Source organism: Cupressus sempervirens, chromosome 2, assembly GCF_028749045.1.
Source record: "Cupressus sempervirens isolate cs-2001-9-10 chromosome 2, ASM2874904v1, whole genome shotgun sequence".
NCBI lineage: Eukaryota > Viridiplantae > Streptophyta > Pinopsida > Cupressales > Cupressaceae > Cupressus > Cupressus sempervirens.
The window spans coordinates 57,046,166-57,065,023 of NC_143119.1; the positions used below are offsets into that span (position 1 = coordinate 57,046,166).

The 18,858-nt window shown below is 34.3% G+C and overlaps 1 protein-coding gene across 1 annotated transcript in view; it reads right to left on the reverse strand.

Annotated features, from left to right (window-relative positions):
* Positions 1-1,906: 1,906 nt before the first annotated feature.
* The window catches only part of LOC149571045 (uncharacterized), a 149,253-nt gene continuing 132,301 nt past the window's right edge, over positions 1,907-18,858 (reverse strand). Inside the window, exon 2 of the mRNA XM_089812620.1 lies at positions 1,907-2,241. Coding sequence (XP_089668746.1) covers positions 2,219-2,241 — 23 coding nt within the window. The 3' untranslated portion in view covers positions 1,907-2,218. The remainder of the gene's footprint in view (positions 2,242-18,858) is intronic.

Sequence of the window (18,858 nt, forward strand, 5' to 3'; positions counted from 1 at the left end):
ACGATTAACCAAGTTTGGCAAACATTCATTCAACAAATAACAAATCAAGCAATAGATAGCAACAACCAGATAGAAATTTTTTGATTCTCAGAATGTGATACTTGCGCCAAAGAGTGTGTATGTTTTACAAATGTTTTGATCAGTCACTTCAAACACATTAACACCTTAGATGGTTGTCTACAAGGTTGACAGTTGGTTTAGCTAAGGAGTTCTCAATATACCCAAGGTATGTGAGGCCCAAATCCGTAGATGAAAACAAAAAGATGTCACACAGCCGAGACGAGTGGTAACCCACTTCTCCTCTTTCACTTTTCAAGGGTATAATGTTCCTTGAGGCTTAGCCCGAGTGACAAAATCTTGATTCCAAGAGAGGTGTCTTTGGATTCACCTCCCAATCTTTATACTCTGTCGGAACGCTGGAGTTGAGGTCGTCCAAGGGGTGATGAAATCCCCAAGCAGGCCTCCTAAAAAGAGAAACAAGGTTTTGGATCCTAGTCTTATGCACCCAAGATAGCCTCAAAAGATGACAAGGGGAGAGAAGATTTGGATGACCTTGGGCTAAAAGACAGTTTTTTTCCAACTGACGCTTAAGTTTTTTAATCTAGACCTTGCAAACACACATGTTTAGGATGCAAATGTTCAATTCCAACTTGAAGCGTTAACAAAAGTAAAATCGATCGAAGAATGCAAACAAGAAGAAGAGTTAGGGTCAACAAGAAAGTAAATCCGCGTGCCTGGAGGCCCTCCACGTCAAGTATCAATTAATTTCCTTTAAGGCATTCAAGATTGAGTGTGAGTTTATTTTAAGCCCAAAAAGAAAGATGTGTAAAACTCAGTTTCAAGCGCGCGCCCGGAGGCCCTCCACGTCAAGAGTTGTTCAATTTTAATATCCAAATGAAGTGTTAGTGAGCTTAATGTGCATTCAAAGAATTTTTTAAATTAGAAAAACTAATAAAAACACAAGCAAGTGAAGTTTGATCTTTGTGGAGCACTTAACACCCTCTTAGGTGGACCCATCCCCATAGATGGCGCTGAGATTGCAACCAATGGTTAAATTGATGGGTGATTAAAGAGGGTGAGTCCAACTACAAACTCACTTAATGCGTCTTTATTTGGTTTTTATAATTTAGGAAGTTCTTAGAATGGAGATTCTTTTTATGCCCCAAAAATTGAAATGTGAGATATTGCAATGGTTAGTTGATCTTTTGCATTCAAGATTGCGTTTGTTTTTTTTAAGCATGCATTCCAAGAAAGATTGATTTTAATCCATGGCATTCAAGATTATGTTTGAGCAACATTCATTCAAAGAAAAAATGTTTAAACATTCAAGTTCATTTTAGCAACATGCATTCAAAGACAAGTGTTTAAACATTCAATTTTTTTTCCTTTGAGCATTCAAGATTGAGATTTTGTGTGTTGTTTTAAGAACTTTGAAGTGCTTTGTTTTAACCTTAGATCATTCAAGATTGTTTTGGACTCAAAAGTGAAAATGACTCTTTGGACTTTGGTTTTCATTCAAAATTTTGTGTTCTAGTTTGCATGTTTTAAGCCCAAAAATGATATTCCTAGATTGTTTTGATGCATGAAAAACCTAAGAAACATTCAAGATTTTGCAACAAGACATTTGTTTGGAACAAATAACAAAGCTTTTAGGACAATTTTGGCAACCATTTAGGACTCTTAGTTTTCATAAGATTTTTAAAAGAACTTTAAAATATTTGCAAATGAGGTTCATTTTATCCTTGATTGATGCTTTGAGTTTGATTTAAATTTTAGTGTGCACTTAGTGTTGATTTTGAACCTTTTGAAATGGAAACTTGAAATTCTTTTTAAATTTTCAAAAATGAAGTGTTCCTAACTTTGCATGAATGCATCTAAAACGTTGATGTTGCAAAGATACAAATGATTGGATTGGTTTAGTTTCACTTGTTAAAAGATTTTTATTTTTTTTACAAATTTTTAGTTTTTAATAGATTTAAGTATGATTTGGGAGTTCATTTTAAGCACTAAAAAGAAGTGTGTATGATTTTGCTTCCTCAAAAAAAAATGGCCAAGATCTCCCACAAGAAGAAGAAGAAGAAGTAGATGGAATAAGAAGAATATAGACAAGAAGAGGAAGAAGAATTTCAAGTGCTTTGTCCACCTATAAGCTTGAAAAATCTGCAAACACTATGAGATAGACTATGAGTTCCTTTGTCTTCTTCATGCTCATGTGGACCTACAAAATCAATTTATACAATCCTACCAATCACAAAAACAAGCAAAATTATCCAAAATTAGCAAATGACATACAAAATTTGACTAAAAAAGCTAATGAAGATGACCCATGCGGGGTCCCACCGGGCGTGCCAAAATGTATATGAGCAATGTTAGTATGCTAATAGAAACCAAATTTAAATAAAGCTTCTACAAACTAAACAAAATTCATAAACTTCAAAATAGACTAAGATGAGCTCTCAATTGAGAATATGAGCCATTAATGGGCTCTCTCAATGAGAAGCTCTCTTGTTCAGTGGCTTTGTCTAAATAAATAGGATGTATGCTCAAGCTTATGCTTCAAAAAGGGCTTCAAATGGAGTTGGAATTTGGGTGTGAGTGTATGGTTTTGATGTAAAATGGCTTCTTAAAATGGAATTATGACTTTACTTCATGGATTGTGTTGTTTTGCAAAGGGGAAGGATCCAATTTATAGGCAAGAGGCTTGAGGGATTGAGGGCTAAGATGCAAGGATGGGGAAAAGCTCATGGAGGGCTCAGATTGCATGAGAGGAGAGCACATGGATTGTGCTTCTTTACAGCCAATCAGGGAGTGACACATGTCACAGGGTGAGAGGATGGAGGAAAGGGGAAGGATGAGTCAACAAAGGAGGCTCAAAGGATAAAATCTTCATAAAGACCCTCATAATCGCTTGTAAGAGCAATGAAAGGGCTTTGGAAGAGTCATTTATGGCCTAGTGGGCTTCATAAAATTTTATGGTTGGAATATTTTGAGGTAGATGAGAGAAATTTTGACTTGGGCTTGATTAGGAAGGTTTTAAGCTTGCTTAAGATTGTGTAAATGATTAGAGGATGGATTAGAATGGTTTAGGATTAGCTTAGGGATAGGCAAGTGGATGGCATTTAATGAGAGTGAGTGAAGGAGGAGATATTTGTTAACTTTGGCTTAGTTTAGTAAGTCTTAAGGAAATTGGCCAAGTTTTGGGCAGAAAATAAATTTTTTATTTATTTTGGATTTTTTGGTCAATTTATTAATTAAATAATTAATAAATAAGGAAATAATGTTTAAATAAGATTTAAACATTTTTCGAAGGGATTTTTTAATTAAATATTTTTAATTAAGATAAAGGGATTTAATGGCATAAAAATTAATTAATTAATTAATTAATTAATTAATTAATTAATGATGATGTCATCAGAATTTTTTTCAAAAAATAAAAATATTTTATTTTCTAAAAGATTTAGGTGTCTACAGTATTTATCTTGTCCAACTTTAACTATCCATCATCCAAAATTGACCGAATGAAATGGTACCGCAACTATATGTGTTTGGTCTTTGAATGTAGAGCTAAATTCTTTGCAAGATGAATGGCACTCTGACTATCTATAAACAAATAATTATCCTTTTGAGGGTGTCCCAATTCTTCCAAGAAGAACTGAAGCCATATCATCTTCTTAGTTGCCTCTATAGCATCAACATACTCTGCCTCTATAGTGGATAATGCACTAACCTTATGTAACCTAGAAACCCAGCTCACGGCTTCTCCACTAATATTAAAGACATAACCTATAGTACTTCGCTTGGTATCAATATCCCCTACCAAATCTGAGTCAGCATAACCCTATAAGTCATTAGTAGAGCCCCCAAAGTGTAAACACTTACTGGATGTTCCTCTCAAATATCTGAGAATCCATTGAACTACATTCCAATGCTCAATTCCTGGATGACTCATATACCTACTAATGATTCCCACTGCATATGCAATATATGGTCTTGTACATACCATAGCGTATACCAAGCTTCCTATAGCTGAAGTATAGGGTACCTTTGAGATCTTATCCTCCTCTTCTTGTGTCCTAGGACACATCTCCTTAGTCAACTTCAAACGACTAGGTAAAAGTGTGCTAACAACTTTATCATTCTCCATAGAGAAACGTTGTCACACCTTAACATAATCAACGCGAGATAGCATCAATTTCTTACTCTTCCTATCTCTGCAAATCTTCATACCAAGGATTTGTTTTGCTACCCCCAAATCGTTCATAGAAAATGCATGTGTTAACTAGCATTTTAGCCCCTTAATACGATCCATGTTTGACCCAGCTACAAACATATCATCAACATATAAACATAAAATAATGTAGTTGTCATCATCCAAACTCTGAAAATAAACACAATGATCTAAATGGCACTTACTATATCCATGCTCATGCATAAAACTATCAAATTTTAGATACCATTGCCAAGGTGCTTGCTTCAAGCCATATAAACCTTTCGTCAATTTGCACACTAAGTTCTCCTTACCTTTGACCTCAAATCCCTATGGCTGAGCCATATATATCTCTTCATTTGAATCACCATGAAGGAAATTTGTTTTAACATCAAGCTTCTTTAAATGCAAATCTTTAGTAGCCACAATACTTAAAATAGTACGGATAGAAGTCATCTTAACAATAGGAGAAAATATCTCATCAAAATCAATGCATTTTTCTGTGCAAATCCTTTTACAACTAACTTGGCTTTAAATCTTTGCTTCCACCATCCTCTTCTTTTAACCTGTAAACCCACTTATTCTATAAAGTACTTTTACTTGCAGGCAACTTGCATAAATCTCATGTCTTATTTTTCAGCAAAGATTCCATTTCAGCTTTCATTGCATACTCCCACTGATTCTTAGTATCCACTTGTACAATTTCATCATAACATTTAGATTCACCAGCATCTGATAGTAAAATAGAATACAAAGAGAGAAAATCTTTCAAGAGGTCTAATTAGCCTTGTTGATCATCTAACATTCACTGGTGTGTGTGGTAATTGTTGTTGCAGTTGTTTCACATCATGAGAAATGATCGAAACATCATCTTTTGGGGTATCATCCAGCACTACATAATCATCTTCTTTCTTCTCATGTTACTGCAACAGACCTTTGCACAACACTTTCTCATTGAATATGACATCCCTGCTTCTTACAATTTTATGATTTTCAAATTTTCAAAGCCTATAACCAAATTCATTAATGCCATATCCAAAAAATATGCATTTCTTTGACTTAGCTTCCAGCTTGTTTCTATTTTCAGAATCTATATGAGCAAATGCTTCACAACTAAAAATTTTGAGAAAAGAATAACTCACCTTCTTACCAGCTCATGCTTCTTCTAGAATACCACAACCCAAAGGAGTAGAGGGGCCTCTATTAATCAAATATACATTAGTATTGACAGTCTTTGACCACATGTGTAAGGGCAACCCAACATGCAACCTCATGCTCCTTACATGCTCCATTATAGTCTTATTCATGCATTCAGCCACTCCATTTTCTTGTGGAGTCCTTGAAATAGTTTTCTATGTACGAATACCATTAGTGGAGCAATAATCTTCAAATTCATTACTCCAATACTCACCACCATTATCAAATCTAAGACATTTTAATTTCTTACCAGTCTCATTTTCAACCAAGCATTTCCATTTCTTAAAAGTTTGAAATACATCAAATTTATGTCTAAGGAAATAAACTCATACTTTTCTAGCTGCATCATCAATGAATGTAACATAATAATGAGAACCACCAAGGGAAGATACTTGAGCCAGTCCCCATACATCGGTATGCACAAGCTCTAATTTCTCCTTTTTATTTTTCTTCCCAGTCTTCACAAAACTCACTCTCTTTTATTTACCATGCACACAACTTTCATAGAAATCCATATTAACACATTTTAGACTTGGTAAAGCTTTCTTTGAATGAAGTACTTTCATACCTTTCTCACTCATTTGCCCAAGTCTGTTATGCCACAACGCTATATCAAAATCTATAGCAGCTGTTTGTTCTTCTTGCTCAACTGCAGCAACTGTTCTTGAGCATTCATTTTTCTTTAAAACAATTAAAGTAGAAGGAACAATATGACCTATACAAAGATATAAGGTGCCTAATTTCACACTTTTTCTACAAGGGAACCTTTTGAAACCTTCCAATTTTTATCATTAATAGTAACTACACAACCCTCATCACCGAGTTGCCCTACCAAAATTAAATTCCTACTCAGCCTTGGAACATGTCTTACCTCATGTATTAGCCAATGATTTCCATTCTACAACTTAATCTTAGCTTTTCTTTTTCCAACAATCTAACAGGGTTCATTATCCCCCAAATAAACAAGTCTAAAATCCCCTTGGACATAATCAATGAAATAACCTCTATAAGGTGTAGCATGAAATGAATCACCAAAATCTAAAAGCCATGAATCATTAACACATTTTAAAGACAGAAGCAAAGCATCCTCTTCGGATTTGTTACTTACCACATTTGTCTCTTTGTCTCCATCTGGTTTATCTCCTTCATTTTTCTTTCAAGTCCAACAATCTTTCCTTTTATGCCCTAGTTTCCCATAGTACTAGAAGTCATTCAATCCTCTCGATTGAGACCTCCTCCCTTTTGACTTTCCTCTTGATTTCCCACGATTTCTGAAATTACTTCCTCTCTCAGTCATTCTATCTCAACTTTGTGCATTCAAAGCACTTCCTGATGTAGATCCGCTTGAGGTTTTCCTATGAGTTTCCTCACTCAAAATAACATTGATCACATTATCATATTTTAGAGTGCTAGATCCAGGAACAGAATTACTCACAATCATTAACAATCCATTCCATCTTTCAAGCAAGGAACACAAAATCAAGTGAACCCTAATTTCTTCATCAAAATTGATACACACAAAAGATAATTGACTGGTAATAGTATTAAACTCATTTAAATGATCTGCAACAGATCCACCTTCTGTCATTTTCATATTAAATAAATTCTTCATGAGAAATACCTTGTTTGAAGCAGAGGGTTTTTTATATAGTTTTGCTAGGGTTTGCATCAACTCTTCTGTTGTCTTTTCTTTTGTAATATTAAATGCCACTAATGGTGCTAGGCATAATTGAATGCTTCCAAGTGTCTTTTTGTCTAAAAGATCTCAATCCTCATTTGACATAGATTCCTAATTCTTGGTTTTTCCTTCCAATGACTTCTATAAATCCTTCTGATAATGATAGTCTTCCATTTGCATCTTCCATAACTAAAAGTTCTGCCCATTAAACTTGTCAACCCTCAGTTTACCCTCTTCTACCATCGCTCCCACTCAACCATGAGACTTTCCTACAGAGGATAACTGAAAAACAACCTGGATTTGATACCACTTGTTAGGATTAAATCATGGACAAAAATAATAATTACATGCAAATATAAACAATATTAGAAAAGAACACAAGACACCAAGATTTAATGTAGTTCACCCAATCCTTGGGTTACGTCCACCAAATAGCAAGTTTGATATTATTACAATCCATTGATTATAAGCTGATTATAATTTGTAATCCCTTATAGCTCAATACCACTGCAAGAACCAATTTTTGCATCACCACACTAAAACAATCCCTAACCCTAAGCCCTTTTATATAAGTATTTTTACCGTTTTAGGGTTATAATTAATAATTATATGTTGGCTCAAAATCTCGATAAAATAGGGCCCAAAAAATTTTTTTGGGGGCTCTGCCCCTGAACCCCCGAACAATCGGGGTCATTACGGCCCCGGCTATATTAGGGGTTGCTACCCCCAAACTCCCACTGGGGGCTCGGCCTAGCCTCGAACCCCACCAAGGAATTATGGAGTATGTATAGTACTTCCCTGATCAATCACCACAATCTAATAGTCCCCCATTTTTCAAGCCAGTATGAGGTCATTAAGTGCCTGAAACCTAACTTTGAAGCATTCTTAGGAGGTCTCCATGCAACTTAAAATTGCCATAACTTTCAAACTATAAAGCCTTTTGATCTAATTCTTTTTTTGGAGTGCTTGAAATTACAAGTACAATCATCCCTCCAACTTACACCCTCTAACTCATCATAATTATTCTTTATTGCAAAGTAACCCTTTTTTGCAATAGCACGTATCCTGAGGTGCTAAAAACACTAACCCAGATATCTAATAGTGGAACTATGAGAGTTGGAATCTCTAATTGGCCTAACTGGGTATCCATAAATACAAACACATTAAATAGAAACTAACACTAAGCATATTTTTGGGTAATACAAGATTGCCCTTACACCACTGGATGCTCCCACATCACCTTCTCTCATAGATTTACACTATTGGATAACTAACGATTGGAAACCTCTTGTCTTTGGTGATTTTAAATTGTACTATTGTGCCAAGGGTTTCTTTGTTGCTACCTTCTCTTCTTCTAAAGATTGAGATATTATCTTCAAAAGGATGTGGGTTTGTAGGAATCATTCCCTTTCTACCAAACCTTGGACAATTTCTTTCAACCCTCTTACTGAACCACTTAATGTCTCTTCGATATGGGTACCCCTTCCTAATATCCCACTATATTTCCTAGAGATGTCTTGTTGTGAGGTTGTTGGGAACTTCCTTAGGTGGTTCTTGAAGGTAGATGAAGCTACAATAGCCTTGGGCCCTACAACTTTCACCCATATTTTGGTTGACATGAATATGTCTTAGTGACACCTTGTTGATGTGGTGCTTATGGTTGGGGATCCACCACAAACACAAGCTGGACTATGAGGGCCTTCCCTTCCCCTATCGATTTTGCTTCGCTACCAATCACTTGGCTTCAAATTGTGCTCTTTTGTGCCGCTAATGTGCTACTTCTTCGTGGAAGGTTGCATGTTTTGACCATTTGATTGTTCGAGTTGATTTCTTCCTATTAGAGTCTTGTGATGGCTTCAAGATTGTTGACGATTTTACCCTCACAAAAAATCTTGCTAAGGCAGGTCCAATTGTTCATGACTTGTACGAAGCTATAGTTCATGGACAAAAAGTAATCTATAAAGAGAGTATAAGTTCTTCACTTCAATTCAAAATTGAATACCCAAAAAATGACAAAAAGGGACTAAGCAAGCTAGTCTGAAACTTGAAGAAGAAATCAACTAGCCTCCTCTTGGGTGTCTACAAGCTCTTCCTCTTCCTCTCTTACTCCCTTCAACCACATTCACGATTGTATCTTTTGTGTTTTGCAAATGGACAATTGACAAACCTTGTTGCACTTGGATTGACACATGTTCTTGAGTTCTCATAACAACATGCTTTGCACACATATCTCAATCGTTAACGTATGGTGGACCCTTTGAATCAAATATTATTAGAAGACTTGCTCAATATTTCTTTTGATCTTCATCTTCTCCCACTAAATGTTCTATGAGAAAATTGCATACTCGACTTGGGCCTTTGTCGTGGTGGAGCTTATATAACTTTAGTATAAATATGATCTCACATTAAATTCAAAATCCTATGTATTTGAAAATCCTTTGATACTCAATCTCCAGCATTGGATATCTTTTGGGAGGTCGGCCATTAATGATTGTGATATCATAATTCCTTTGTCTCATAGTTGTGCGGTTATAATTTATGTTTCTCAAGATTGTAGTCATATCTATGAGAAAATCTTTGATTAAAACATCTTTGCAAAGCTTTTCTATTTCCCTCTTGCTCATTCCCACATGAAGAAATGTTGCCAAGAACATTGCAACAATCTTAATATTCACTCTATATTTGTGATATGTCATAATAAAATCTCTACCAAGAATCCCTAAAAAAATCTTTGCAACCATAGTATATGGACCAAGTAAATCTTTTTAAATTCTCTAATCAATCACTTCCCCTCAAAATTGTTGATGTAATCAAGATGAACATCAACAAATAATATCAAAATAGGTACAAAAGATAAAACATTTGTCTTGGGAAAAACCTTGAACTTGAAGGGAAAAACCCAACCACACCAAAAAAAAAAACATATCTTTTATTGATAATAAAATGCTCAAGTACAATCCTTTCACTTGATACGATGCATCTACATGCAAATTAATCATACATATATATCAATTTTGACTCCTCACATCACAACTGAAGGTCTCCAAAAAAGTATTTTCATATTTCCAAATGCTCTTCATATAATATTATCTTAAATATTATCATAAATATCCTTTTCAGTTGTATACATAATACATATGTATTATCTCAATTTTAACATAAAGAAAAATAAGAGATAAAGATATATATGTGATACAGGAGCATATTGGGTCTTTGAGCAATCTTGCATGAACAAAAAATATTTCTTATTTTATGTATCATTTTATTGTTCACAAGGTTACTATTGTTGCTTTTGGTTTGAGGTTGTGCATAGTTGACATAATGTTGAGGACCTATCCCCGATCCTTGTCTTGAGTGTGTGTGTGTGCCTTGATGTTTCTTATTCTTCAAGTTCTGTGTCATTTTTTGTGGTCTGTGTTTCCTACAGTTTTCTTCCAGCGACGCACATTATTTCCTTTGGCACAGTTCCCTATGCTAATGTGGCATCTTTCATAGTTGGGATTTGACTCCTAACTTGTGTTTGGACCTATTCCTAATAGTGCATGATCTTATGTTGTCCTTGGCTTGGGTTTTACTTTACTCTTCTAACACTAGACCTATAATGTAATTAATTGCGTAAATAACCAACTTGTGACTTAGCTAGCTATAAAAGAAGCTTGGTTAGATGTAGGAGGGGGTGTTTGGAAGAGGATCTTAGAGAGAAGAAGATAAAAGATGCGAGCTTGGACTCTCATTTTGCAATTCTCATTGTATATGGCCACAACCCAGAAGACCTCACAATCGGACATGTTGCTTTCATAATATGGTAAGTGAAATAATTACACGTATATATCTACTACATATGACCTTTTCTTCCATGTGTAGCTCTTAGCATGGGTAGCTTGGGATTGTCTTCCTTGGCATCTTGGCCTTACGTCAGGTGGTATAAGAGCAAGGTTATCCTTCCTTGTAAGTTTGGGATCATAGAGAACCTTATTGGATTGGTTGCGAGGTGACAAATTAGAAATTTGACCTATAACTTGCAGAAGGTTATGATCTTGCAAGAACTATTATCAAGATGGTTTGTGGTAGAGAGAATGTAGATAATTTCATTATGGACATGTTGAGGTAGATTGCAAAAAGACTTGAAGTTGTTGAGACAACTCTAAGAGGATTTGTACTCTTGAAGATAGTGATGATGAAGAGGCAACACCTAATCCTAATCTTGAACATGAGGTTGAACAAGATGAAGAAAGGCTTTTAAGAGTTTTTTCTAGGGTTGATGCTTGACATGTTGAATTAGCATGCTATGATGAAATCTTTGAGACTAATGTAGTATTGGATTAGATCTCTGTGATAGATAAATACATTGAGTATGAAGGTACTCCTGATAACAAGAAGGGGAAGATAGCAGTCACAAAGTTGAAGGGCCATGCTTCACTTTGGTGAGATCATTTGCAAACTGAGAGACAAAAGAGAGAAAATGAATAGATCAAGACATGGGCAAGAATGATTGGAAAGATGAAGAAGTTTTTTCTTGTAGATTATCAAGCTAATTTGTTGAGAAAAATGCAAAATTTGAGACAAAAAGACATGAATGTGAAAGAATATACCAAGGAATTCTACAAAATTGGATATTAGATCTGGACATAAGGATGAGAAATTGAGAAAGTGGCTAGATACCTTAATTGTTGAGGACATCAATTCAAGATGAAATTAGCTATGTTAAGATGGACAATGTGAAAGAAGCATATCAGTATGTGTTGAAGGCTAAAGAAAGATTGGCAAAGAAACATGATCAAAGATAAAGAGGTACAGGTGGCAGATTTCAAAGAAGCAGAGGCAAAACCTTTGAAGGAAGTGGCATATGTGACAATGCAATGCAAGATAAGGGAAAGACATAATGGAAAGAAGAACTTGCTAGAAAAAGATGTAATTACAGTAGAGGTAGCTATACTGGTTACTCTGAGAATAATAATAATGGTGGAAAGAGAGGAAATTTTGTGGTTTATTAGCACTTGTTTCAAGTGTGGAGAAGGACATAAAGCTTTTGAGTGTACTAACTCTAGAAAAAAGATTGGAGGTAGTAGCAGAAACACATTGTCTTGGTAAGAAGTTGTTGAAACACCTAATGAAGCTAACATTGGTGAGAACATTTTTGGGACTCAAAATTGAAGCCCTAATTTTGAGTACCATTCAAAAAATCAAGCCCTATAAGCACTTTTTTAATGCATGCATACCCATTGTCATTTTGAGGCCTAGGAGGTGTTTAATGTTTCTAACACCTTGCATTCAATACCTCTATGTGTCCTATGAAGATAAATTTCCATTCTTAGTCATTCTGTGAAGTTCCATTTTGAGCAATGTCCAAATTTGCATTTTTGCCTAAGTGTCAAACAGCGACAAGAGACCTAGTTTTCAACTGAATATCTCGTACCTAGTAATGTTTCATGACTTGCCACTTTGGGAGTGTTTAATATCCATACCAAAGAACCTATGTTTCAAATTTTGAGTTATTTTGATATGTTTTGACTAAGTTTTGAATCCCTCTAAGTTGGTTGTGTATTGTTGTCAAGATGATGTCAATTGTTCAAAATTATGGGAGGCCCTATTTGACTTGTTATAACTTTGATGTAGTTGACCAAAATAAGAAAATTTCTTTTACATTACATTCTAAAGTTCAGAGACTTGTTATGTTTCAATTTTGAGCTTATGACGAATCTGTTTGATCAGTTTTCGAATGCGATTCTAAATGCAATTTGTAAAGTTTTATTGGTGTCATAAAATAAAAATTAGTTGGTACCCCTATTCAAGATTTCATAACTATGAATCCTTGATATGTGAGATCGAATGGATTGTACCATTGTGTTCTTCTCTAAAAATTCTATAAGTGTGCCAATTTTCAAATCTTGATGAATCCGTCTGCACACTTTTCCAGGTCCATTCCGTTTGTAAAAATCACTTTTCTGCCAATGTTTCCAATTTGCAAACCTGAATAGCACACTTTGACCGCTCGTCAAATTTTCCCCGTTATTTGTCATGATCCCAAAACCCATATTTATACTCTCCTTGTGACAATGAACTAATGCCCCAATTTTTGTTCCCAAGTATTCGTTTACCCAGTTTTTGAAGCCAAAACAAAATGCAGTTTATTGTTTTCTAACATGTTTTCTTGCAGGCAGTTCTGAGAGGGCAACTTTGATGCTCAATATCTTTTGACAGAGAGTTTGTCATGAGACGAGATTCAACAGGGTGCAAGAATGTAAAACAAAGAATCAGTAGGTTTGATTTGAGAGCATGGTCAGGTGTTTGGATTAGTTTTTAAAGCTAGTCAAAGGACCTATTGGCACAAAACTGGCAATTTGTGGAAAAGGTTGAAGACCATTTTAAATGGTGTTTCAGTGATCGATTTTGATCGTAGTTATTCCTAGATGCTCAATGGATTAATTTGAGATGTCAATTGTTTGAAAACAAAAAAAAATTAGCCAAACCCACTTTGGGGCCCAACTGATTTCATTAAATCGATGGGATGTTAAGGTAGGGAATGCTACAATGCTCAAGATTGATAATGATTTGACAAAATTATCATGTATGCAAAATATTTTGAAGTCAAAAGGATGTGTAAATGTTTGCACATGGTGAACAAGTGAAATGTGGATTTAAACATATCTATCAAAGGTGATCGCACGTGAACCCTTTTGTTACTTAAATAAAGTCAAATGGTTGCTTGCTTAAAGTCATTTTAAATTCAAATAAATTAGTGAAAGTGGCAATTAGAGATAAGGACCCAATTATCCTATTTGACAATGTGTTTCTACACAATTTTAAAGAGAGGATTCTAAATGAGGGACACGTGTTGTCTAGAAGGAGTAAACATTTGGTTCGACTAGTTTTGGAGTATAAGTATTCTTACTTATGCGGAAGATGAACATATCACAGTGAATATATATAAATATATATATAAGGGTCATGCCATTGGAACTTTAAATTGGGCAAAAAGTTGTACATGTTTTCCTGTGAGCCTTGTGCACTCATAACTAAAGTTATCATTTTGAAAGTGATGCCAAATATATGAAAAGAGGGCAGTGGCAGGAGCACGACCCATGATTGTGTTAATTTTGTGAATCTCTGATAGATAAAACTATTACAATAAATATGGGAACAATAGATGCTCTTACTTGTACCACAGTAGTGCAGTCATCCTTCAAATAATGGTGATCTTTGAATTGCTTATATGTAGAATCTTCTTCTCTTTATGTTGTTGATTAATATGGAATATATATTGTATAGGTAAATGATCCTATAGATTAGATCATAGAGGAGAAGTACTAAAAGTATTAATAATGTTTGTGATGCAGATCACTAGGTCTGAGATGTCGTAGATAGATGTCTTTCCCATCTATCTACATTGCATTTATATAAGTTGTGCAACGGTTATGAAAAGAGGGTAGTGGCAAGAGCATGACCCATGATTGTGTTAATTTTGTGAATCTCTGATAGATAAAACTATTACAATAAATATGGGAACAATAGATGCTCTTACTTGTACCACAGTAGTGCAAAGTCATCCTTCAAATAATGGTGATCTTTGAATTGCTTATATGTAGAATCTTCTTCTCTGTATGTTGCTGATTAATATGGAATATATATTGTATAGGTTAATGATCTTGTAGATTAGATCATAGAGGAGAAGTATTGAAAGTATTAATAATGTTTGTGATGCAGATCGTTGGGTCTAAGATGTCATGGATAGATGTCTTTCCCATCGATCTGCATTGCATATATATAAGTTGTGACCCATGATTGTGTCAATTTTGTGAATCTCTACTAGATAAAACTATTACAATAAATATGGGAACAATAAATGCTCTTACTTGTACCATAGTAGTGTGGATTCATCCTTCAAATAATAGTGATCTTTGAATTGCTTATATGCAGAATCTTCTTCTCTGTATTTTGTTGATTAATATGGAATATGTACTATATAGGTTAATGATCTCGCAGATTAGATCACAGAGAAGTGCTGAAAGTGATGAAGATCGTTGGTCTGAGATGTCACGGATAGATGTCTTTCCCATCGATCTTCATTGCATATATATAAGTTGCGCAACGGTTATGAAACGTAAAGTCATGACTCTACGTGACCTTTGGCCATGTAGGGTCATGCCTCTATGAGGCATAACTAATGATTAGTTAATCAGTAAACCAACACTGCTTAATACAAGCAGTCAGCAATGCCATTTACATTACTACCATCGACGATATTACAAGGTAGTTTGTTGATATCTAATCTACCGACAATAATACCAATCACATATTTATTAAAATCATTAACAACTCATGTACATGTGTGTGTGTGTGTGCGTGTGCGTGTGTGTTTGTGTGTGTGTGAGAGAGAGAGAGAGAGCAATAGTAATGATTATCAGATAAGTATGATATAGATTTACATATGATAGATTACTTCTACAGACGTTATACATCAACACTCCCTCTTAGCAAGGGAGAAGTAATATACCTTAGATTTCAAAATAGAATATCTAATTACTTTATCTGATATTAACACTCTGAAACAGTGACTAGTCAGATAATAAAAATCACCAAGCTATGAAGACTACCATAACGTACATCATAATCTCTAATTGTCTGAAACAATATCTAGAGTAATCATAATGAATATGTTATCTATGATCTCTAATTGCCTGAAGCAATATCTAGAGATGTCCATAGTAATAACATAAAAATTTGTTACTCGTGATCTCTAATTGTTCGAAGCAATATCTAGAGATGTCCATGATAACAAATAAGTTCGTTATCTATGATCTCTAATTTCTCGAAGCAATATCTAGAGATGTCCATGATAACAAGCCTATCATTTGCAAGATTGTCACCTTGCAAATAATTACCTTCTGAATAAATATGTCCATGAAAGATCATCACCTTTCATTACATATCTGATGCAACTAAACAACAATAGAAGCATAAACTCATATGAATTGAAAAATTTAATCCAATATTCAATATTACAAATTAATCATACCAAGTTTTTCTCTAAAGTATTTCAACTTCACTTTAGCAAGGGGCTTGGTAAAGATATCAGATGTTTGCTCATTAGTACAAATGTATGCTAGTTGAATGATTCATTGATTCACCATATCTCAAATGTAGTGGTAAGGAATTTCAATATGTTTGGAGCGATTGTGAAAAATTGGATTGGTTGAAAGCTTGATGCAACTTTGATTATCACATTGAATCACAGTGGGCTTCAAAGGTCTTTTGAACAAATCTGTTAACAACTTTCGTAGCCATATCACTTCTCTAACACCTAAAGAAGATGCAATGTATTTTGCTTCGGTGGAACTTAATGCAACTGGAGTATGTTTTCTGTTGGACCAAGAAACCATACCAGATCCTAGACTGAAGCAATATCCAGAAGTACTCTTACGTTCAGTAGGACTGCCTGCCCAATCAGAATCAGAATATCCATGAAGTTTAATGTTAACTTTATCATATTTGATTCACATTCCAATAGTACCCTTTAGATATCTCAAAATGTATTTAGCTGCATGTAGATGTATCTTCTTTAGTGCACACATAAACTGACTCAAGGTGTTAGTAGCATAACATATGTCAAGACGAGTATTCACCAAATACATTAAAGATCCAATAATCTACCTATAGTAAGTAGAATCTGTAGGTTTTGATTTGATCATATCATCCTTCAACTTGTGTAGGTTTACTTCCAAACGAGTAGCCACTAGTTTACATTCCATCATTCCAAATTTTGTTAAAATATCGACTGTATATTTTCCTTGATTTAAAAGAATGTAGTTATCCTATTGCCAGACTTCTAATCCAAGAAAGTAGTGAAGTAGACCTAAGTCTTTCATTTCAAACTCTGTTGTGAGTTCTTGTTTGCATTTCTTTATGAGATATTCCTCACCTGTTATCAACAATTCATCAACATATAACATAAGAATAATCATATCATCACCATCTATCTTGAAGTATAAGTTAGAATCAAATTCATTTTTAGAATATCCTAACTTCATTAGATAGTTGTCTATCCTTTCATACCATGCTCTGGAGCCTGTTTGAGACCATAAAGAGTTTTCTTTAATTTAAAAATGTGAGTTATGTTGTCATGAGTGTTGAATCCTTTTGGTTGCTCACTATAAACTTCTTCAATTTTGCCATTTAGAAATGTTGTTTTGACATCCATTTGATGAACCTTCCATCCTTTGGATTCTACAATAGCCAAGATGGTTCTGACGGAAGTATATCTAGCATTTGATGCAAATGTTTCTTCATAATCAATGCCTTATTTCTATGAGAAACCTCATGCTACAAATCTGGCTTTGTACTTTTCAATGTCGCCATCAGATACATGTTTAATTTTAAATAGCCATTTGGAAGAAACAACTGATTTGTTTTTAGTTCTTGGTACAACATCCCATACATCATTTTTTAGTATAGAGTTATATTCTTCAATCGTTGCTTCTCTCCAAGACTGATTTGAAAGTGCTTCTTTAACATTAGAAGGTTCAGTTTTTATAATTTCAATTAATAATGCAACATAACATGATTGATTTCTTCTTCTTTTGCTTTCTTGAATCACTTCATTAGGTTCAACCTAATTTTCTTCTATTATTTTTCCCCAAAGTGACCTCTTTTTATTGTTGATATTTTTAGAATCTTCATGATTAAATATAGTGGAAGAAGATGGCCCAATATCATTCTCCCTCTCAATTTCTGCTTGTTGATTTTCATCTACTTCAGGAATAAATTCAGTAATGGATTTATCACTATTTCTAGAAATATTAAAGGCAATATCTTCTTCAAATTTCACATCTGTACTAATCTCAATTGTTGTTTGACATAGAATGAAGATCGTGTATCTTTTTGTAGTTTCACTATATCTAATAAGTATCCCTTTCTTTCCGGAAGGTTCTAGTTTTGTTCTTTTCTCTTTAAGAATGTGGATATAAACTAGACATCCAAATATTCTTAGATGCCTTGGATCAGGTTAAATACCCATGAATACTTCTTCTGGAGTGGTGTTCTCTAATACTGAGTATGGACATTTGTTTTGAATGTAGACTATGGTGTTAGATGCTTCAATCCAAAAAGTAGTATGAAGGTTTTGATCATGCATCATTGCTCTGGAAGATTCAACAATTGATCTATTTTTACATTCAACAACTCTATCCTAATGAGGATTATAAGGTACAAAAAACTCCCTCTTAATCCCAATAGCAATGTTGAAATTCTTAAAAATATCAGAGATGAATTGACCTCCATTGTCTGACCTTAGAATTTTGATTTTCTGTCTTGACTAATTTTCAACTAAGGTTTTGAACTTTTTGAATTTTGATAAAACTTCAGCTAATTCTTTTTATTTCAGAAAATAGATCCAAGTTATTCTAGAGTAATCATCAATAAAGATTGCATAGAAGAAGCACCCATTGAGAGAAAGTACAGACATAGGACCGCAAAGATCAGTGTGGATCAGTTCAAGAATGGATTTTTTTTGTGAACACTTTTAGGAAATTATTGTTTAGTATTTTTCCCTAAAGCACATCCTTTGAAAATACTTAAATGATCAGTTTATAGACTAGGTAAACCTTTTACAATTTTCCCTATGGATGATAATGCATGATAGTGAAGATGACCTAGCCTCCTATGCCAAATTTTGGTAGAATTTGAAGTTTCATGACTAAGAGCTAGGTTTTGATTATTACAAAGTTTATAAAGACTTCCATCTCTTAATCTAATGGAAATGACTTTCTTGATAGTAGAG